At 34.5% G+C, this 19,397-nt stretch overlaps 1 protein-coding gene across 41 annotated transcripts in view; it reads left to right on the forward strand.

Moving 5' to 3' along the window:
* TTN (titin) overlaps positions 1-19,397 on the forward strand; it is a 282,014-nt gene that overhangs the window by 128,599 nt on the left and 134,018 nt on the right. For 38 of the 41 annotated variants that reach the window (XM_067741398.1, XM_067741403.1, XM_067741365.1 and 35 more), the window contains exons 126-159: positions 12-95; positions 257-340; positions 630-713; positions 936-1,019; positions 1,789-1,869; positions 2,172-2,378; positions 3,286-3,363; positions 3,571-3,645; positions 3,849-3,941; positions 4,736-4,813; positions 5,007-5,180; positions 5,388-5,471; positions 5,663-5,740; positions 6,250-6,333; positions 6,594-6,677; positions 6,887-6,970; positions 7,166-7,516; positions 7,846-7,929; positions 9,040-9,114; positions 9,280-9,363; positions 9,896-9,970; positions 10,624-10,716; positions 11,313-11,390; positions 12,365-12,433; positions 12,583-12,657; positions 12,794-13,087; positions 13,911-13,991; positions 15,135-15,212; positions 15,743-15,826; positions 15,987-16,061; positions 17,400-17,483; positions 17,592-17,675; positions 17,796-17,879; positions 18,204-18,281. In XM_067741398.1, the coding sequence (XP_067597499.1) occupies positions 12-95; positions 257-340; positions 630-713; positions 936-1,019; positions 1,789-1,869; positions 2,172-2,378; positions 3,286-3,363; positions 3,571-3,645; positions 3,849-3,941; positions 4,736-4,813; positions 5,007-5,180; positions 5,388-5,471; positions 5,663-5,740; positions 6,250-6,333; positions 6,594-6,677; positions 6,887-6,970; positions 7,166-7,516; positions 7,846-7,929; positions 9,040-9,114; positions 9,280-9,363; positions 9,896-9,970; positions 10,624-10,716; positions 11,313-11,390; positions 12,365-12,433; positions 12,583-12,657; positions 12,794-13,087; positions 13,911-13,991; positions 15,135-15,212; positions 15,743-15,826; positions 15,987-16,061; positions 17,400-17,483; positions 17,592-17,675; positions 17,796-17,879; positions 18,204-18,281 (3,462 nt within the window). The remainder of the gene's footprint in view (positions 1-11; positions 96-256; positions 341-629; positions 714-935; positions 1,020-1,788; positions 1,870-2,171; positions 2,379-3,285; positions 3,364-3,570; positions 3,646-3,848; positions 3,942-4,735; positions 4,814-5,006; positions 5,181-5,387; positions 5,472-5,662; positions 5,741-6,249; positions 6,334-6,593; positions 6,678-6,886; positions 6,971-7,165; positions 7,517-7,845; positions 7,930-9,039; positions 9,115-9,279; positions 9,364-9,895; positions 9,971-10,623; positions 10,717-11,312; positions 11,391-12,364; positions 12,434-12,582; positions 12,658-12,793; positions 13,088-13,910; positions 13,992-15,134; positions 15,213-15,742; positions 15,827-15,986; positions 16,062-17,399; positions 17,484-17,591; positions 17,676-17,795; positions 17,880-18,203; positions 18,282-19,397) is intronic. The other 3 variants (XM_067741404.1, XM_067741405.1, XM_067741408.1) reach the window with 2 other exon arrangements.

The following is a 19,397-nucleotide window of genomic DNA, read 5'->3' on the forward strand; positions in this document are numbered from 1 at the left end:
TATTTCTAAAGTTCCTGAAGTACCTAAGAAAATTGTGCCAGAAAAGAAAATTCCTGCTGCAGTTCCCAAAAAGGAAAAGGTGCCACCAGCCAAAGGTATATTGGGCTTTCCTTTATTCTTGAATAATACCTGTCTTTTTAAATCTTAAATTGATACATTCTTCAAATTTTTATGACATTAACAAGAAAATAAGTGTGCCTATGTTTAGTGTTTTTCACATTTGTATGTCTGATCGTGTTGTGCAATGTCTTTTAAGTGCCAGAAGAGCCAAAGAAACCAGTTCCTGAAAAAAGGGCTCCTCCCAAAGTGGCTAAGATAGAAGAACCTCCTCCCACCAAAGGTAAACGAAACTCCCCAGCATGACAACTAGAAACATGTCTTGTCTTTCTCGTCCTCTCACTGCTGTCCTTGGGTCACCCCTTCTGTATGGAGATTATTGGTGTATGTTGGCCACAAGGATATATTATTGCCTTGTCTATGGTGGACTATTGCTTACTTGTTGTGAAGTTCATTTGTGCGTACCTTGTAAAATTGTTATACTCTAAAATCACAATACTTTCTGGCTAATACATTTTTTTAAATTCCACTTTAAGTAATATAACTCCGTAATCCTAAAATTATCTTTCAAGTGACTGAGAGGCACATGCAAATTGCCCAGGAAGAAAAAGTTCACGTTGCTGTAACTAAAAAAGTGGAGCCTCCAAGACCAAGAGGTACATGGGGCCTTTCAATACACAGAATATTGTACCTACCCTATTCTCTTTACCAAGTACACTCGTTATGGGTGTTGGGTTTTTGTTGTCATTGTTATAGTTGTTTTATGTTTGAAATCGTGAAAATATCAAGTCTTTTATGTTTGAGTTACTACTATACAACTACCTTTTTGTTGTTTGAATGAGGAAAACCGTTCTTTAAAGTGAAATCTGTCTTTAAAGTGCCTGAGGAACCCAAGAGAGCTGTTCCAGAAGAAAAAGTTCCAAAACTCAAGCCTAGAAAAGAGGAGGAGCCACCAGTAAAAGGTATACCAACTTTTCCAAAAATCAAAATAAGCTTTTAGGTATCAAAATAAGCTTATAGGTATAACTAATCTAGTGGAATTGGGATCTTTAGAGAAAATAATTTAAATATGTATTACAAAGTAAGTAATATGCGTATGCTATTCCGTATCATCTCAAAACTAAATATTTCTGATACCAGAAAATATTCTGTCTCTTCTTCTCAAAAGAAAACAAAAACAAAAATGAAACTCCATACAAACGTGTAGATACTTTCCCTTAAAACGAATTTATCTTCTAATGGCTCTTTGTCTATATACTAAACTCCTTTGCAGAAATGCTTGTTTTCTGTGGCAACCTTTGATGAAATTAAAAGTTTTTAAATCCTCAATTTTCTACATTGTGCCAGTAGAGCTTATGAAAACACCTTAGAATTAAAGTGAAGAAACTATTCATGTGATGCAACCTTCTGTCTAATGCTTGTTTGATAGTCATTGTTTATACTGTCTAGTTGTCTTTTTTTATTTCTTTTATAAATACTACTTGATCTTCTTAAAGTTATTCAATGTCTTTTAAGTATTAAGTAGCTTAGAGAAAAGTATTTATATATATATTAGAACATGTTTATTTCCAAGTCTATTGATTTTTCTTACCACTTAAATGAAAAATTTAAACAACGAGCATGGTTATGGCCATCTTTGTCCTCTTTGTCCTTGGATTGCACACACAAGTTCTCTTAACACATGTTATTCTGAATCTTGCAATTCACTTTTAATAATTATTCTTTTTAAAGTGACTGAACTCAGGAAAAGAGCTGTCAAAGAACAAAAGGTATCCATTGAAGTTCCAAAAAGAGAACCTCCAGCAGCTAAAGGTATATTGTGCTTTGACTAAATAATAAAATGAAGCATGAACCTACACAGCTCTTTGCCTGTTAGTTTCTAATTTGACTCTCATTCTTTATTGGCTTATTGTTGCCTAAAGGCAGGGAATCTAACATTTGAAATTATAAATAGCAAATGTACACTCTGTAATACCTTGGCCAGCAAAGGACAGTCAGGGTCTCCCATAACCAGTGCATGAGACTATCAGCAAGGAATGAGATCACAGCACATTGTCACTATGGTCCCTAAATGGGCTTCAAGTAAAATGCACCTGTTGTCAATATTATTCCAGAAGTAACTGTAACAGCAGAGAAAGAATGGGCTTACACCCAGGAAGAAGAAACTGTTTCAGTACAATGGGAAGAGGAATATGAAGAACATGATTATAAAGAATTTGAGGAGTATGAACCCACAGAAGAATATGATCAATATGATGAGTATGAGGAGCATGAATTCGAACATTACGAAGAGTATAAAGAACATGAAGAATATGTCACAGGTATGAGCAGATCTGCAAACCTGAAACCACATTAAATATGAGTAAAATCCATAGAACAGGATAAAATTTTGAATGCCCAAAGAAATTTGGAAAGAACTTTGTTTTGTTTGGCAAATTCAGAATTTTTTTTTCTTGGATAACTTCTAGGAAAAAAAATCTCTATAAATCGTAAAGTTGTGTTAGAGTTTGGTTCTGGGCATAATCTATTTTCTCTCCTTTTTGCTTATAAGAAAATGTCATTACGTTTCTTTCTCCAAAAGGTCAAGAGTCTATCTTCAAGTGCCCTTGATCATTCTAATACATGACCACAAATTTCTCAACGTCTCTCATCCTGAACCTTGTTATTATCAAACATAATAGGCTATTGAGAAAACACCCTACCCTCGGGGTTCCCATCATCCAAACTTCACAAAGACTGCTTCAAAAGTAAACACAGAGAAAGCCAACACAAGCCATTGTGTTTTATCTTTGTGAAGATCAAATCTGTAGGAATAAGTTTCTATTGGAATTTCAAAATGAAGCAATATTATTTCACTTATTCTATTTTTGATGTTTCACAGCCTAACTTTGAGAATGTTCTATGTAGTTTTACAAATAGAATTAAAAAACAATATTATATGGGGAGGAGTTTAACCATGATTTTGTCTACCTGAAGTGAAATGATAATATAATATGTAAAAGGGAGTCACAATTACCTAACTGAAGTAAATAGCAAGGAGGAAATAGCAATAAAAGCTTTTTTAGGTCTTTTACACCTTATTCTACTCGGATCTCTGATTCTCACTCACCTCTAGAGTCTATGCCTATGCTGTAGATAAGATATATTATTTTAATTCTTCGTATCCATTGAAGAAATATATTCTAACAAAAATGTCTAACATTAAATACCCTGTATATATTTTTAAAGAGCCTGAGAAGCCCACCCCAGTAAAGCCTGTCCAGGAAGAAGCAGTTCCCACAAAACCAAAGATCCCACCAGCTAAAGGTAGAGTGAAAAAAACATTATCAGTCATGAGACCTGTGGTCCCTACATGTCTGTCCACGTATAAATCCATGTTGAAGTGGCAGTGTACCAATCGTTTGTGTGTTTGGGGTCATTATGTTGTGCATCATATTTCTTATTTTTTTCTTCTTACTACTCTGAAGAAATTTGATTCAGGTTTTTAAATCTGTTAATATTGATGTTTTAAAGTGCCGAAGAAAGTGGTCCCTGAAGAAAAAGTACCAGTGCCCATTCCTAAGAAACTCAAACCTCCACCGCCCAAAGGTACATGGCAGCGTAATAACTACCAAAAACATCTTTTTTGCTTATGTTCTGTAAACGTGTCTTACTACCTTGTCTGATGTTCTTTGTCTTTACTGAATATATTGTTTGGTGCTGATTCTTACATTTCTCGGCATTTCATGTATTTTTATTTACATATTCGTGTGGTTGGTTTTAATGGTCTTTAATAATTAATATCTTTAAAGTGACTGAAGAAGCAAAGAAAGTTGTTGAGGAAAAAATACACATTTCAATTACCAAACGTGAAAAAGAGCAGGTGACTGAACCAGCTGATAAAGGTATACTTTCCTTCCTCGATTGTGGTCTTTTATAATGTCTCTTTTAAAACTAAAGCAGCTGTGTTTTGCTTTTTTTTTTTCTTCATTGTTTTGTGTCTTTTATATTAATAGTTAGGTGGATGTTGGATGTAAAAATCTGTAAATACAGGATAAAAAGATAATGTTATCTTAAAAGGAAAAGTTATTTCGAAGTTATTTCAAAATATATCCATAGCTTCTTATACAGTGGCTGTGTCCTAACACATGGCTACAATACATATAAAATAGAATGTTTGGATTTAAAATCAGTGACCATTTGGCACATTCCTGACTTATCTAAATTGATGTGATGATATAACAATATTCACCACAGTTTAATACCTGTTTATTGATCCTAAAGTCATTTTGAAGATTGAAAAAAAGAGTTAACTCAATGTCTAACCATTTTTCCCTGCTTTTTACTATTAAGTAACTTCACTGCAATTTCAGAAAGTATACTTACTTATCCAGAAGTAAATTTAGCTTTTCAGTAAAGGATGTTTCATACAAGCAGAGATACCCAAACACTAAACATCATTTCACACTTGGTCTCTGCTACCTCAGACCTCCTTGAGTACTTTTGTATGTTTTTATTCCAGTAAGGTTCAGAATCCTTTCCATGGAGAATCTGAAGTTTCTTATGAATGAACAATCACATATCTCTTATATGAGAGGCACTTGCAGCATTACTCTATTTCCTTAAAATACAATAAAGCAAGCATTCGCTGGGTACCCTGTTTCTGACAATAAAATTTCCTTATACTTAATGTTTTAAGTGCCCATGAAGCCCAAGAGGGTTGTCACAGAAGAAAAAGTACCTGTTCCTAAAAAAGAAGTAGCAGCACCTGTTAGAGGTACCTATATTCACTCTTTTTAATGTGTTGTTTGTCTTTTTTGGTATGAAATTCATGTTCAGTTCTATGTGTAAAGTTCTGTGGGAAAGATAAAGCCTATTCCTTCTTCTATTACAAATGGGTATGTTCCTAACGTGTCTTAATCTTATTGAATAATTGGAAAATATCCAACCTAAAGATAATATCTTTAAAGTGCCTGAAGTACCTAAAAGACAACCAGAAGAGATTGCCTTTGAAGAGGAAGCTGTAACCCAAGTAGAGGAATATTTTGAAGAAGAAGAGTACATTCATGAAAAAGAAGAACTCGTAACTGAAGAAGAAGAGGAGCTCATAACTGAAGAAGTGGTACCAGTGGTACCCGTCAAAGGTAGATTATATCTCCTGCCAAGGGATAAGCAGCAGCATCTTTTGTATCCAATTTGGTCAGATTCTGGGATTTATTAGCACTGATGACCAATTCTGCTTATTTTAGAAAAAGACACTTTTAGATGCTGAAGTATGATTTCTGTAGTTGCTTTTCACATTTTATATCTTTTCTGCAACATTTCCAAAATTCTTCATAATATCTTTAAAGTGCCTGAGGTACCCAAGAAACCTGTTCCAGAAGAGAAGAAACCTGTTCCTGTTCCCAAAAAGAAGGAAGCCCCACCAGCAAAAGGTACACCACCACTCTTATCATGAGCATGTAAAAGACTTCATCTGCATATAAATAGCTAATTATCCTGAATTCAGAACCTTGTGTGTGTTACTGTCTATTCTTTGAAACTGTCCTGTTGTTTGTTAACTATCCTTTGTGTGGATGTGTTGTTACTGGTAGTAAGAACTTATCAGTAAACAATATCTTTAAAGTGCCTGAGATTCCTAAGAAGCCAGAGGAGAAAGTTCCTGTGCCCATTCCTAAGAAAGAGAAGGCTCCACCAGCTAAAGGTACATCTCTTTGTAATCCATCAATGGAATAGTGTAATAATTTACCCATGTATTGATAGTATAACTTGGTGAGCCGTATCAGTTCTTTCCCCCGTGATGATATTAACAATATTAATGCCAAGACAAGCTGGTTACTGGAGCAGTTTATTGTGTATTTATCTCTGAAATTTTACCTTCAAAAAAGCATGCTGGTGCTTCATGCTTGGTTCCTCCTCTTTAGTGGAAAGTTCTTAGAGTAAAGCAAATTCTAATTGTAATACCAAAAATGGACAAAATCATCATTTACCAGACACTGTGTGTTGTCTTTATCAGTCTATGTTTTTTCAGTGTTTTTTAATCTTAATTTTTGTGCATTTTCTGGGCTTTGTTTTGTGGCTGTTATAATTATTATTTTCATTCTTAAAGTGAAATTGTTAGAATATCTATGATGCTTCAATAAGGCCTAAAATTGCTAGATTCTTCTCTATGGGTGAAAAATTTGATACTAACCCTATTTGATATCTTTAAAGTTCCTGAAGTACCCAAGAAACCTGTACCAGAGGAGAAAGTGCCAGTACCTGTTCCTGAAAAGGTGGAAGCTCCACCCGCCAAAGGTACATGAACTTGCAATGTCATAAAATTTTTTAAATTTCAACTTTGCATATGAGTAAAAAATTAAATGGTTCAATTACGTGCTCTTTGGGGATGCAATGCTTTAGTATTCCTTTATGGAAAAGAAAAGATTTTATTTTAAAGGTAAAATGCTTCTTGAAGTAACTTGGTCATACTCTTATGACCTTAATCTTTTTGAAACTACACTTAGACTCAAAATTTTAGGTTGTGTAAAATGTTTCTCTAAATCATTTCTTTAAAGTGCCAGAAGTGCCCAAGAAGCCTGTGCCTGAGAAGAAGGTGCTGGTTCCTGCTCCTAAGAAAGTAGAGGCTCCATCTGCAAAAGGTACGTCACTTCATCATTTAAAGTCCATGGGAAAAAACCTTACATTTACATATATTCACATACAAATTCCCGTATAACATTACATGTTTTAAACAATTGTCTATCTTGTTAGAAATATAAAAGTCAGATATTTCATGATTCCTTTTTATGTCTATTGCTCTAAGACATGTAAAAGAGCACATTCTTAAAGACAAATAATATCTTTAAAGTGCCAGTGGTGCCCAAGAAGGTCATCACAGAAGAAAAGGAGCCAACACCTGTTCCGAAAAAAGTGGAAGCTCCATCACCCAAAGGTACATTAATCTCGAACAAAACCAAGGCAAAAAAGGAAAACTAACCGGCATTATACAGCCTCACTAATTATAATTACTTATGTTGGTGACAGTTGATGCTTTATGATCACAGAATATTTGCTTTTCATGTTGTCCCACTGTTTTGAATATTGTACATAAAAGTGATGCTTGTCCGATTGAAAAATATCTTTAAAGTGCCAAAGAAACGTGAGCCAGTTCCAGTTCCAGTTCCTGTAGCTCTACTTCGGGAAGAGAAATTTGTATTTGAAGAAGAAATTGTTCTTGAAGAGGAATTTCTACCTGAGGAAGAGGAAGTTCCACCAGCGGAAGAGGAAATTCCACCTGAGGAAGAGGAAGTTCCACCTGAGGAAGAGGAATTTCCACCAGAGGAAGAGGAAGTTCCACCAGAGGAAGAGGAAATTCTATCAGAGGAAGAGGAAGTTGCTCCTGAAGAAGAGGAAATTCCTCCTGGGGAGGAAGAATTTGTACCTGAAGAAGAAGAACTTCTTCCAGAAATTAAACCTAAGGTGCCAGTACCTGCACAAGGTATAGCAGTTCTTCTTGAAGTCATCAGGCCTCTTTTGTGTTGAATTCTGCCTTTCCATCTTTTTTGTTCATCTCTAATTTTATCTATGTTGCTTTACTCTCTATGTCTTCTACCATCTAAATCTTAGAAAACATTCCAGTCATGTGTGCTCTTATTGTTTTGTGTCTGTCTTATGTGTTTATTTATTGTAAATCGTCTGAATGTCTTTTCAAATTTTATGATATGAAATGTTATTTAGTTGTTTGTGGCCTTATTCTCATGTGTCTTTTTGTTACATATACAGTGCTGTACATGTGATTTTTAATGTCTTAAAATGAATGTTTTTAAGTGCCTGAAGTGCCAAAGAAACCTGTACCAGAGAAGAAAGTCCCTGTTCCAGCTCCTAAAAAAGTGGAACCTCCACCACCCAAAGGTACACCTCCCCAAAGTGAATACACATTCTTCATCCATACGTTCACCAGAAAAATTATAGTTGAACTGGGATTTGGGAAAATTTATGTTTGTAAACTAGATAGTCACATTAATTTCTAAAAATGTTCAGGAACACTGATATCCACTTTTTATTGGCTGCAAAGCAGTATTCAAGAGTGAAGATGGAAGGAAGTATTGTCCCAAAACTGCCCCCAAAATTCTACCCAATTCCCTATAATTTTATTAAGCATAATAATTTTCATATAGATATTTTACAAGGCTAAATTATCTACACAAAAAATACCTGAAAAATATGATGAACAAATCTTCTTAAATGTCATCCTTCAACCATGTATATTAAGTGCCTTTATAACATCAGGATGAAAAGGTAAAAGAAAGATTAATGTATTTATGAAAGCATTGCATAAGAGCTTATGTCTTCTGATACATACATATAGATGGTAGCCCAGCAGGTTTTGATTTTAGCCTTGAATTTGTATCTTGCTGTGTTAGACTGAGCAAGTCCTTTAACTGATCTGAGCCTAAAGTTCCTCTCCTATAAAATGGGGATACTAATGTCAGTTCTAGTAGGCTCAGATATTATTGTGAGGATAAAATTAAGATATATAAAAGTACTCTATCACTGAATGAATAGTATCCAGATTTATCATATTCAATCAGTTCATAGTACAGGACATAATATATTTATGCCTTAAAGCTCAATAATACTTTCTGCAAAAGTTTATGACATCACTACTTAAAATAAGCATGACCTCTCCACTAGGTTAAATAGTCTTATAAGCAGTGAAACAGTAAAGCCGATCCTTTATTGGATTTCAGGAATTCAGAAATATTTTTTAGATAATGATTTAATTAATTTCTAGTGAAATTTAAGTGGATGAAATGACAGCATCTGTCCTCTGGTATTCAAATAGGTTGCTGATCCCTTCCTCCACAAAACCTAATTATATCATCACACCTGGGCTCCTGACTTGCATTAGGTCCCTACCCTGAGCAACTGTTGCATGTTGGTCTTTCTCTGTGGACTTCCTGTGTTCTGTCTTTTTTGTCCCTCACAATAAATTCTTATCATGGAATGATGTCTTTAAAGTGCCTGAGGTTAAGAAGAAAGTGCCAGAGAAGAAAGTGATCCCTCCCAAGAAAGAGGAGGCTCCTCCTGCCACAGGTACTGCTATTCCCAAGCGAATTAGACACTGCCATTTCTTTCTTCACCTGTAAAAGCCAAAATGTCCCATTTCCCAGTATTTGTTAACATAACTTACATTATCGTGGTGTCCATTGTCTCTGTGCTTGTGAAATGAACTTACAAAATAAAATAATATCTTGAAAGTGCCCGTGGTGCCTAAGAAGCCTGAACCAGAAAAGAAGGTGCCTCCTCCTGGTCTTAAGAAAGCAGTGGCTCCTCCTGCCAAAGGTACATCACTCCCAACAGGGGTGTGTTTGCTTCCCCAATGTTGAACTGTGATGCTCTTCACTTAGGGATGTTCCATATAGACGTTTGCGTTGTGTGGTCTGTGTGTAGTCGTTAGTTGGGACTCTGCTGCCTCCGTGTTTGTGCTGTGTCAGTTCTTCTACTTTGTGTTTGTGTATTTTATGTTGACTTGTCTATGTATGTTGTACCTACAAAATAAAAATACTAAACTTATATATCTTTAAAGAGCCTGAAGTACCTAAGAAACCAGTCCCTGAAGTACCCATTGCTCTCCCTAAAAAAGTAGAGGCTCCAGCAGTAAAAGATAGAATGTCTCTTTAATGGACCCTTTATCTTAAACCACAAACCTCTTATTTTTGTCTCATTAACTGATGCTATGAAATGTCAATGTTTCATCTGGTGCATGTGCATTCTGTTATTAACTCTCTTGGGTTGAAAAACGGGGAACTTGGTCTTTATGTACTCCTCTTGGTTCCTGCATTTTAAGCACCTAAAACAATCTATATCTTTTAAGTTCCTGAGGTGCCTAAGAAAGTGGAAGAAAGACGAATCATTGTCCCTAAAGAAGAGGAAGTTCCACCAGTTGAAGGTAGATGACTTTCTAAGAAAATAGCATTTTCAAAAGCATCATTGTCTTATTTTTGTCTAATATTTTCAGGAGGTAAATGCACATTTCACTCCAGAAAATAAATGTATTCACACTGTAAAAGAAATTACTCTTTACCTAGTAGAAACTGGATAGGCAAACTAAAACCGATCGAATCTCTCTTCTTACATGCTTAGGCTGTTTGTTTCCTTGTTTGTTTGTTTTACTTTAATGAGAATCTTTGAAGGGAAACCATATTTGCCATGGGAAATTTTTCATCAGGTGACTTGGTGGGCAGTTGTGGGATTAACTTCTCCAGGAGGAGTTCCAGTTAAGCCTAAGTGACTGGTGCAGAAAATCTGACTTCTACCCCTAAGTGAATGTTTGACTTCAAAAAAATCCACCTCCATTAAAAAAAATAATAATAATTTAAACTAAATTCTTTCTGAAGTCCTTTCCAGTTCTAAAATTCTGTGAAGGGCCTAACATATTTTGAAGCAGTAAGACCTTTTCCAAGGATGAGTGAGTTTTCACATGCACTTAGAAGGCTGAGTTAACTATGCTGATAAGACAACCTCACTTTTCAGATGTATCATTTTAGTCTAATATTCAAATGAATTATAAAAATAATTTACAAAATAATCATCTTTTTAAAGTGTTTGAGGAGCCTGAAGAGCCTATTCCAGAAGAAGAGATCCCAGAGGAACCACCTCGCATAGAGGAGGTTGAGGAGGTGGCGCCACCTAGAGGTACAGCTGCTTTTATGAGTTGGACATTTAAAATGTCTGGTGTTCGGAATCTTTCTCAGAATTCATCTAAGCCTGATATTCGCCAGTATACTTTTCTTACATCATATCAATGATAAATTGAAGATTAATTACAACTGGCACCTGAAACTTTGTGTTCCTTTTCTTGACCCAACTTTTTCTACTGCGTCTACAATTCAGTTAGAATGAGAGAGAGAATTTTATGCTATTGACACTTTAATGTTTTTTTGGCCAGATGCTATTGTAATACTTTCTCCTAGTTTTCAATCCTTAGTTTTTTTCTTCAAGTGGGGAAAAATCTATTTCTATGGTGTTTGCTCTTTAGAATAATTGTTAGGCTATCATTGCTAAAGACTATGACAATCTTTTTATAGTTGGTATTATGTTTGCTTATAGGATTTCCAAGTAATATCCTTCTCACCTTTAGAGTCAATACTTCATATAAGCAATTACCATTTAGGTTGCTAATATATTTTTTAACTAAATCAATGTTTTGTGTTTGGGGGTTTTTTGGTATATGGTTGTTGTTCTGTTAATTGCATGTCATTTTTCAAAATGTCCATGAACTATCTTTTAAGTGCCTGAAGTGGTTAAGAAAGCAGTACCTGAAGCACCTACTCCTGTTCCTAAGAAAGTGGAGGCACCACCAGCTAAAGGTATAAAAAATCCTTTTATTAAAGACAATATCTTTAAATTCCCATTCATTTTCTTTTTAAAAAACAAAAGTATCTTCATTCATTACTTTCTTAGAGTCATTTAAACAGGAAACTTATGAAATTGATTAAGAACCTGTCAAATATAATTCATTCGATTGTTTTAGCCTTTTTTGGAATGTTAATGAATGATTATGTGTGTGTGTGCATGTGTGTGAATTATTCCAGAATATTCTTATTTTAAATAGCTGAGAATTTTAATGTTAATAGTACATCTCTCTATACTTATATACATTACAATGGATCCTTCTTCCCAACATTCCATTCCTAGATTTTATTCCATTACATAAGTCGAATTTTCTCGTGTAATTATTATAATAATTATGTCTACTGTGTTATTTTATGGAGGGGGGTTATCTGTTCTAATGCTTAGATAATAATTATTTTAAACAGCCTCGTGTCCCTTTTGTAATATCTGGCCAGAGCATTCAAGGTTATTAGAAAACGTCTATCTCTCATTGTTCCTAATTAGGTTAATGCTTCAGTAGCACTCCTAATTGATTAAGTTATGCTGTCCCTATTGCAATAGACATCCTCAGCAGACACGATAGTGCCCAGCAGAATGTGACACCTGTATCAAGGCTTAAGTACTCTATGATGGTTATCACTTGAAAAAAGCCTTCATCAAATTAAAAATAGTAGAAGTAGGCCCAATATTGGTAATTCCTGCTATTTAAAAAAAAAAAAAAAAGGATAGCACAGGTTCTTTGTGGACATACCTTCTTCTAAGGTGTGGCTAGTACAAATGAGTGATTTGGAAAAATATCTTTATAGCCTCTAAAATTGGTGTCCAATTTTACAATAGAGTGACTTCTTAGACTTCGATTATTTGTAATGTTGATGTTGTTTCTGATGTTTTTATTTCATGTTTATCATTGAGTATTGTCAGCTAACTGAAATGCCTCATATCTTTAAAGTGCCAAAGAAGGTTCCTGAAGAAAAAGTACCTGTTCCTGTTCAGAAAAAAGAGGCCCCTCCTGCCAAAGGTACATCTCTTTCTAACCTGAACTTTCTTATAATCTTTTTCATTAAGATGTTTATGTTTTATGTCTACATGTCTTGATCGTTTTTGATGTCTTTTGCCTATGGAATCTTGCTCTTGACAGTCTCAAATATTAAAACTATGTCTTTAAAGTGCCTGAAGTTCAAAAGAAAGTCCCTGAAAAGAAAGTCCCTGTGCCTAAAAGAGAAGCTGTTCCCCCAGCTAAAGGTACTTTGGGGAAGATCTTTGATTTTCACGTGTTGCTGCATGAAAGCCTTTCTCAGCTGTTTTTATATTTTGAATTTACGTCTTCATTTCTGCTGTGTTTAAAAAAATAGATCTCTTAAAATAGATACTCTTTCAGGGAGAGCTGTTCTTGAAGAAAAAATATCAGTTGCTGTCCACAAAAAGGAAGTAGTAAAAGAAAGAGCAGAATTAGAAATAGTGGAAGCACAAGTGGAAGAAGCTCGTGAAGAAGAGTTCCATGAGGTTGAAGAATACTTTGAAGAAGAAGAGTTCCATGAGGTTGAAGAAGTCCTCAAAGTAGAAGAGTATAGAGCTGAAGAAGTACACGAAGTTGAAGAAGTCCATAGGGTAGTAGAAGTCTTAGAGGCTGAAGAAGTGGAAGTATATGAAAAACCCAAAGCTCCACCTAAAGGTATAGGGAATTGTGCAGATATTACAAATTGTTATATGTTGCTCTAACTTCTTTTTTAAAGTACATTTCATATTCAGTTTGGACATAAGAAACCCACTTACTTTCCATGATAAAATCATGAAATACTTTAAGCATGAGTTTAAACTACTTGATAACAATGTTTGATATGGAGTAGAGATTAACCACAGAGTATAATTTTAGCCAACAAGATAATAATGTTTGATATCTACTTACCTAAGGAGATAACATAATTCACGGTATGAATTTGTGGATTCCTTTTTAAATCCAAGTAAGAGTGTTACGTGATTGTTATACGTACCAAAATATCTGGCCAGTGTCATCAGTTGAGTCAGAAAGAAACTCCTCAGTTCACTGTCCAGGCAAAAGAACCATTGCTTTGTTAGCATTTCAGTCAACTGTTCACAAACTGATAATTACTTATCCAAATCTTCCACCATTTTATGATATTTTCAGGAGAAATAACATTAAGGAAGGAAATGAAGTGTGGTAGTAGCACCTGCATTCTAGTATATTCTGAGGATAAACGTACAAATACATTCTCTGCAAGACTACTCCAGCTCTTGAACAAATTAATAATATGTGTGTAATATGAAGGAATGTGTGTGTGCTTAGTATACACAGTAAATTTACAATACAGATGAAATTTAGCAAACTCAAGTTTTTTTGGAAGTAGGTGTGGTATAAATTTTTAAAATATGAATAGAGAAAGCATTTTATGAGCCCTCATTGTACTAATTTTAGTCATCGTGGGCCATGATACTTCAGGAGTTCATTCTAAACCAAAACACCAATATCTTTAAAGGGCCTGAGATATCCGAGAAAATCATCCCTCCAAAAAAACCACCTACTAAAGTTGTTCTTCGAAAAGAGCCACCAGCTAAAGGTATTTTATTGGTGAAAAATTACTTAACCTAATTTTACATATAGTAGCACCTTGGCTGCTTTACAAGTTTGAATTCTACTTGATGTTTTTCTTCTGTGTTTTGTGTTTCTGGAATGTCTAAAACAAACTAATATCTTGAAAGTGGGTGAGGGGCTAAAGAAAGTTCTATCAAAAAAGAAAGTCACTGTTATACTTAAAATACCCAAAGCAGTATCACTACTAACCAAACAGTGAACCCAGTTTTCCTTCTTTGGTACTCTTTGATTATATATTCACTCACCTGTTTATTGATAAATCCTTGTTTTCCTGTTAATTATTAATTTTAATGACCTAGTAAATATAAATACATTGTGACTGTGTGTTTAATGTCCCTGCTTTGTTCAGTTTTTTTTTTTTTTTTTTTTTATTTTTGGTTGTGTTGGGTCTTCGCTGCTGCGCAGGCTTTCTCTAGTTGCAGCGAGCGGGGTCTACTCTTCGTTGCTGTGCGCGGGCTTCTCATTGCGGTTGCTTCTCTTGTTGTGGAGCACAGGCTCTAGGTGCGCGGGCTTCAGTAGTTGTGGCACGTGGGCCCAGTAGTTTTGGCTCGCAGGCTCTAGAGTGCAGGCTCAGTAGCTGTGGCACACGGAGCTAGTTGCTCCGTGGCATGTGGGATCTTCCGGACCAGGGCTCAAACCTGTGTCCCCTGCATTGGCAGGCAGATTCTTAATCACTGTGCCACCAGGGAAGCCCTGTTCAGTTTTTAAACCTCTTGAATTTCACAGTAAAAATGAAAAACAGTAGCTTATAAATAATATATACTTACATTTTTAAGTCTCTGAAGCATTTAAGAATGTTATCACTGAAGAGAAAATATCAATTATTCCACCAAAACAAGCAGAAAGCACCAGCTGAACGTGTCTTATTCATTTTTCTTGTCAAGTTCTTATGATTCTTACATGGGAAATTCCCTTGGATTTTTGTTGTTGTATTTGTTATGAAAATTCAACTCATTTTAATAACTGTAATGTATTCGATAAAGTGATGTCTGTATTTTATACTGTGGCTATGTTCTTTTCTGTCTTTACATTTCTATTATGCTCTACTTGTTAAAAAATCTGTATGAATGTTTAAAAGTAAAAGAAACTATTACTACTGTCTCCAAAGTACCTGAAGTACCCAAGAAAATTGTGGTAGAAGAAAAAGTACATGTTCCTGAAGAGCCCAAAGTTTCACCAGCTAAAGGTATCTGCCTTTGCTGATTCGCCACTAATACAAAACTCCCTTTTATTCATTTATTATGAGAAGAAAGAGAGAGATTTTTCTCCCCGCAACTCCACAAAATGGCTGAATTATGTAAACTTCAATTTATGTCCCGTAACATAATCCTCCCTTTTGTGACTACCCTCTGGGCCTAAGCCTAAAAGTTGGTTTTATTTGTACTGATCCTCTTCTTAAGCAATATTTAAATATTGACCCCCCCAACTTCTTTTTCAAAAATAATTCATTTTGGAGGCTATTTTCAAGTAGCTTTGGAAACAAATAAACATGTTCCAAGTGACAATAGAAAATGATGTTGTATCCACAGGGCAAAGTCCTTCTAATATGACAAATCAACAACTCAACAAGGCCGTCTAGAGAGATGCATTGATTGTGTGTTTAGATGACTTATAATTTGGGGATTTTTGACATTATCCTTGTTAGATGCCCCTTTTTGTCTTGATATTTTACACCCAATGATGCAATTTTTTAAAATAAAACAAATATCTTTAAAGCACCTGAAGTACCCAAGAAAATCGTTCCAGAAGAAAAAGTTCGTGAAGCTGTTCCTAAAAAGCCTGAAGCTCCACCAGCTAAAGGTATACACTGATACTAATCACAACATGAAATAACTCTATGTTTAGTTATTCATGGTTTAAAGTGAATGTGAGTGATGTAAATATTTGTCTTTTGTTTCTTTATATTCTTAATATCTTATATTTGGTATTTATTACAATTAATATACTAATATCTTTGAAGTTCCTGAGGTGCCTAAGAAAAGTATTCAAGAAGAAATATCACCCACAGTTCTTTCTGAAGATGCAACGATGTACAGTGAGTGTAGAAAAACTGGTGGTTCTCTTTGGTTCATCTGTGTTTGTCTTCATAGCTTTTAAAAGTAAATATACTAATATCTTGTAAAATCCTAACATGCCAAAAATATTTGGCTAAAATTAGATAATTTGAATGACTATTAGCCTCAGACAAGTTATATTTCCTCACCAATTTAAAAAATAAAGAGACCTGCACGTATACCGTTGCCCAATTTTAGAAAAGTCATTTGTCTTGTTGAATTTGTCATTGTCTTGTTAACCTGTTCTGTGTACAAATGTCTTCTGCTTTTCAGCAATTCATTTTCTCAGACCATAAGGCAACTTTCTTTAACTTGATGATAATATTTTACTTGGATATGTACAATCAAAATACTTCAGCATTAGTATTTTTTACTCTTTGCAACAATCGTTGTAAACATTTTAGCAGTGCTATTCAAATACCCAAAGATTTACGAGGCCATTAGAACCTCAAAAGAATTCTCAAGCCATTTTTGGTTTTGCCTTCATGCAAAATTATAATGAATTAATTTGAAGAGTAAAATAATATGAGTAAAAAAATATTCTGAATAGAATACTGTTTAATAATCTGAATAGTGAAAATGCCAGCAGTCAAGATATCCTTCCATTTATTTGAATGTAAAATTTAAATACAATTTTTGTCACCCTATGATAATAGGTTTGGATAAAAATATATGATGACTCCCACCTTTGAATATCCTTTCTATACTTGAGTTTGGTTATTATTATCAGCCAGTCTTCCTTTCTGAAATCTGGAGAAATCTTTATTTTTCAGTTGCCTTATTTTCCAAATATTCAATCATTCTTATTTTTCTTTTCTTCTTCCAATCTCTGAATAGTTTTCACATTCATATTGAATATGAAGCCATAGACTAGATTTGGTTTGAAAATGTAGATAACTAGTTTCCTGGAACAGGAAAAGACTTGGATGAATTTCCAGTAAGTCAAATATTGGAGAATTCTTGATGTGCAACTCAACATCAACCCTGTTCCTTAAGAAAAAAAATCCATAAAAATTAACAACAATAGGGAAATTTTACCAGTATCTTTCTGCAGACAAAGTAAAGAATTATATACTAGTCCCTGACCAGTGAATTCCTCAATTTTACCATCATGATCATAAAGAAATGCTGAAAAGTCCTATATCATAAAACTGGGAATGAGGCTTTTTCCTAGCCAGTGTGTTATTGTCACTAATTTGCATCTATGTAGTACTAGTCATTTGAGTTATCGATGTGTATTATGTATTATGTTTTTCTTAACACTATTCTTCATCCACCTTGAAATGCCCCTAATTGTGTAAATACTAACATCTTTAAAGTTTATGAAGTATCTGAAGAATCATCTCCAGAAGAAAAAGTACTTGTGACTCATCCTCAAAAGACAAAAACCAAAGTAGCAAAAGGTATATAATACCAATGACCCAGTGAAGAAAATTTATTTTTGGCTCATTTTAAAAGCTCAATACTTTCCTTCACCATTTATAAATATAACTATACTCATATCTTTTAAGTGCCTGAATCACCCAAGAAAGTTGTTCCAGAGGACAAGATATATGTGACTATTCCTAAAAAGAGACAAACACCAGCAACTAAAGGTACATTCCAACAACATCAAACTTGGATGAATATCTTTGGCTTCAAGACTCAAAAATTGCATGTTATATAATCTACTGTTTTTATAACTTCTAAGTGTAAACCTACTAATATCTTTAAAGAGCCTGATACAACCAGAGAAGTATTTCCAGAGGCGGAGTTACCTGAGGCTGTTCCCAATATTCCAGAGCATCTTCCAACTGAAGGTATAATTCTTAGTTACGATAATCTAAATAAGAAAACCTTTCTTCATCAGTCTGCAAAATATGTTCACTGCTTTGTGTAGATTTTCATGACCTCTAATGCTAAAATACTAATATCTTTAGTGTCCCTAATGTACCCAAGACAAGGAACTATCTATGACTTGCTCCTAAAAAGTCAAATCCCACTCATATAATGAATAAACATTAGAACAAAAATAAAATTTCTAATTAAAGGTTATAATATCTGCTAATATCCCTAACTTTCTTTGTAAGTCATGTCTTCATGTCTTTGCCTTTCTCAATTAAAAAATACTAATATCTTTAAAGAGTTGGAAGTCTCCAAGGAAGATGTTCCAGAGAGACAACCTCCTGTTACCAAAAGAAGAAAAATATCACCACCAAAAGGTACAAGCCAGAAGAAGGTTGACTTTCTTATCTCATGACTGTAGTTGTACTCACCACGTGTAAAAATACTAATACCTCTAAAGCTCCAGATGATACCAGGGAGATCACTTCAGAGAAGTGGGTCCCCCAAAGTAGCAGCTCGACTGGGTATATACATGTCCCCATGACTCATAAGGGGGAAAAGTCCATAACTTTATACACATGGAGATGCTTGGGCTATAAATTTTATCTATGAGCCCTCCAGGCTATTTCCCCTCCAGGGAAAATATATATACATATAATGTGCAGATGTGACCCAGATGGAAATAGCTATTGCTGTTTCCTTAAAAAATAAAATTCAGACTAGCTAGAAAAAAAAATCTATATGAGAGATCACCTATAACATTTATATCCCTGAAACTAGACTGAATAGGCTCACCCCACAGTGCTCTAAAGCAGAAATCAGTGCCGTAAAATGACAGAGGTGCTTGGCTGTAGACTATAGGTTAGTAATTCAAACACTCCATGGGGTTAAAATTCCAGATATAATACAACTACCTGTTGAATTGCTCTTCTATTAAAATAAACTTACTACCAAAAACAAGCGCATAATTTTGAAATAACTGAATTCGCCTAAGACTTAAATATCATAGAAATATTTTTAGAAAACCATGACTTAAGGAAAATAAAATATTAAATTCACTGTGGAACTGTTCTATCTGTAATATCATCTCTACTCGAGAGCCTTCTAAAACCAGGGCAGTTAAAACCAAAACCAGTTAAAGTTGGAATTCTGCCCTGAATATTTATTTGCTCCTCTCATTGTCTTTTATTTTTAAAGAGTCCTACGTTTTCTCATTTTGAATATTTTCAGATAAATCAACAGATGAGAATGTTTTAAAACCTCTCCAAAAATTCGTCACAATACCCATGATATTCTGTAATTTAAAGAATATCTGAACATTTTGACAATATTTTCTCTGTCTGAAATATTTTAGTTGTTCTCCTTCCTCCTTTACTTGAAAAACAATCACCTTTTTAAAGTGCCTAAGGGACTTCCCTGGGGGTCCAGTGGTTAAGACTCCATGCTTCCACTGCAGGGAACATGGGTTCGATCCCCTGGTCAGGGAACTCAGA

The sequence above is a fragment of the Pseudorca crassidens genome, chromosome 6 (genome assembly GCF_039906515.1).
Source record: "Pseudorca crassidens isolate mPseCra1 chromosome 6, mPseCra1.hap1, whole genome shotgun sequence".
Classification (NCBI taxonomy): domain Eukaryota; kingdom Metazoa; phylum Chordata; class Mammalia; order Artiodactyla; family Delphinidae; genus Pseudorca; species Pseudorca crassidens.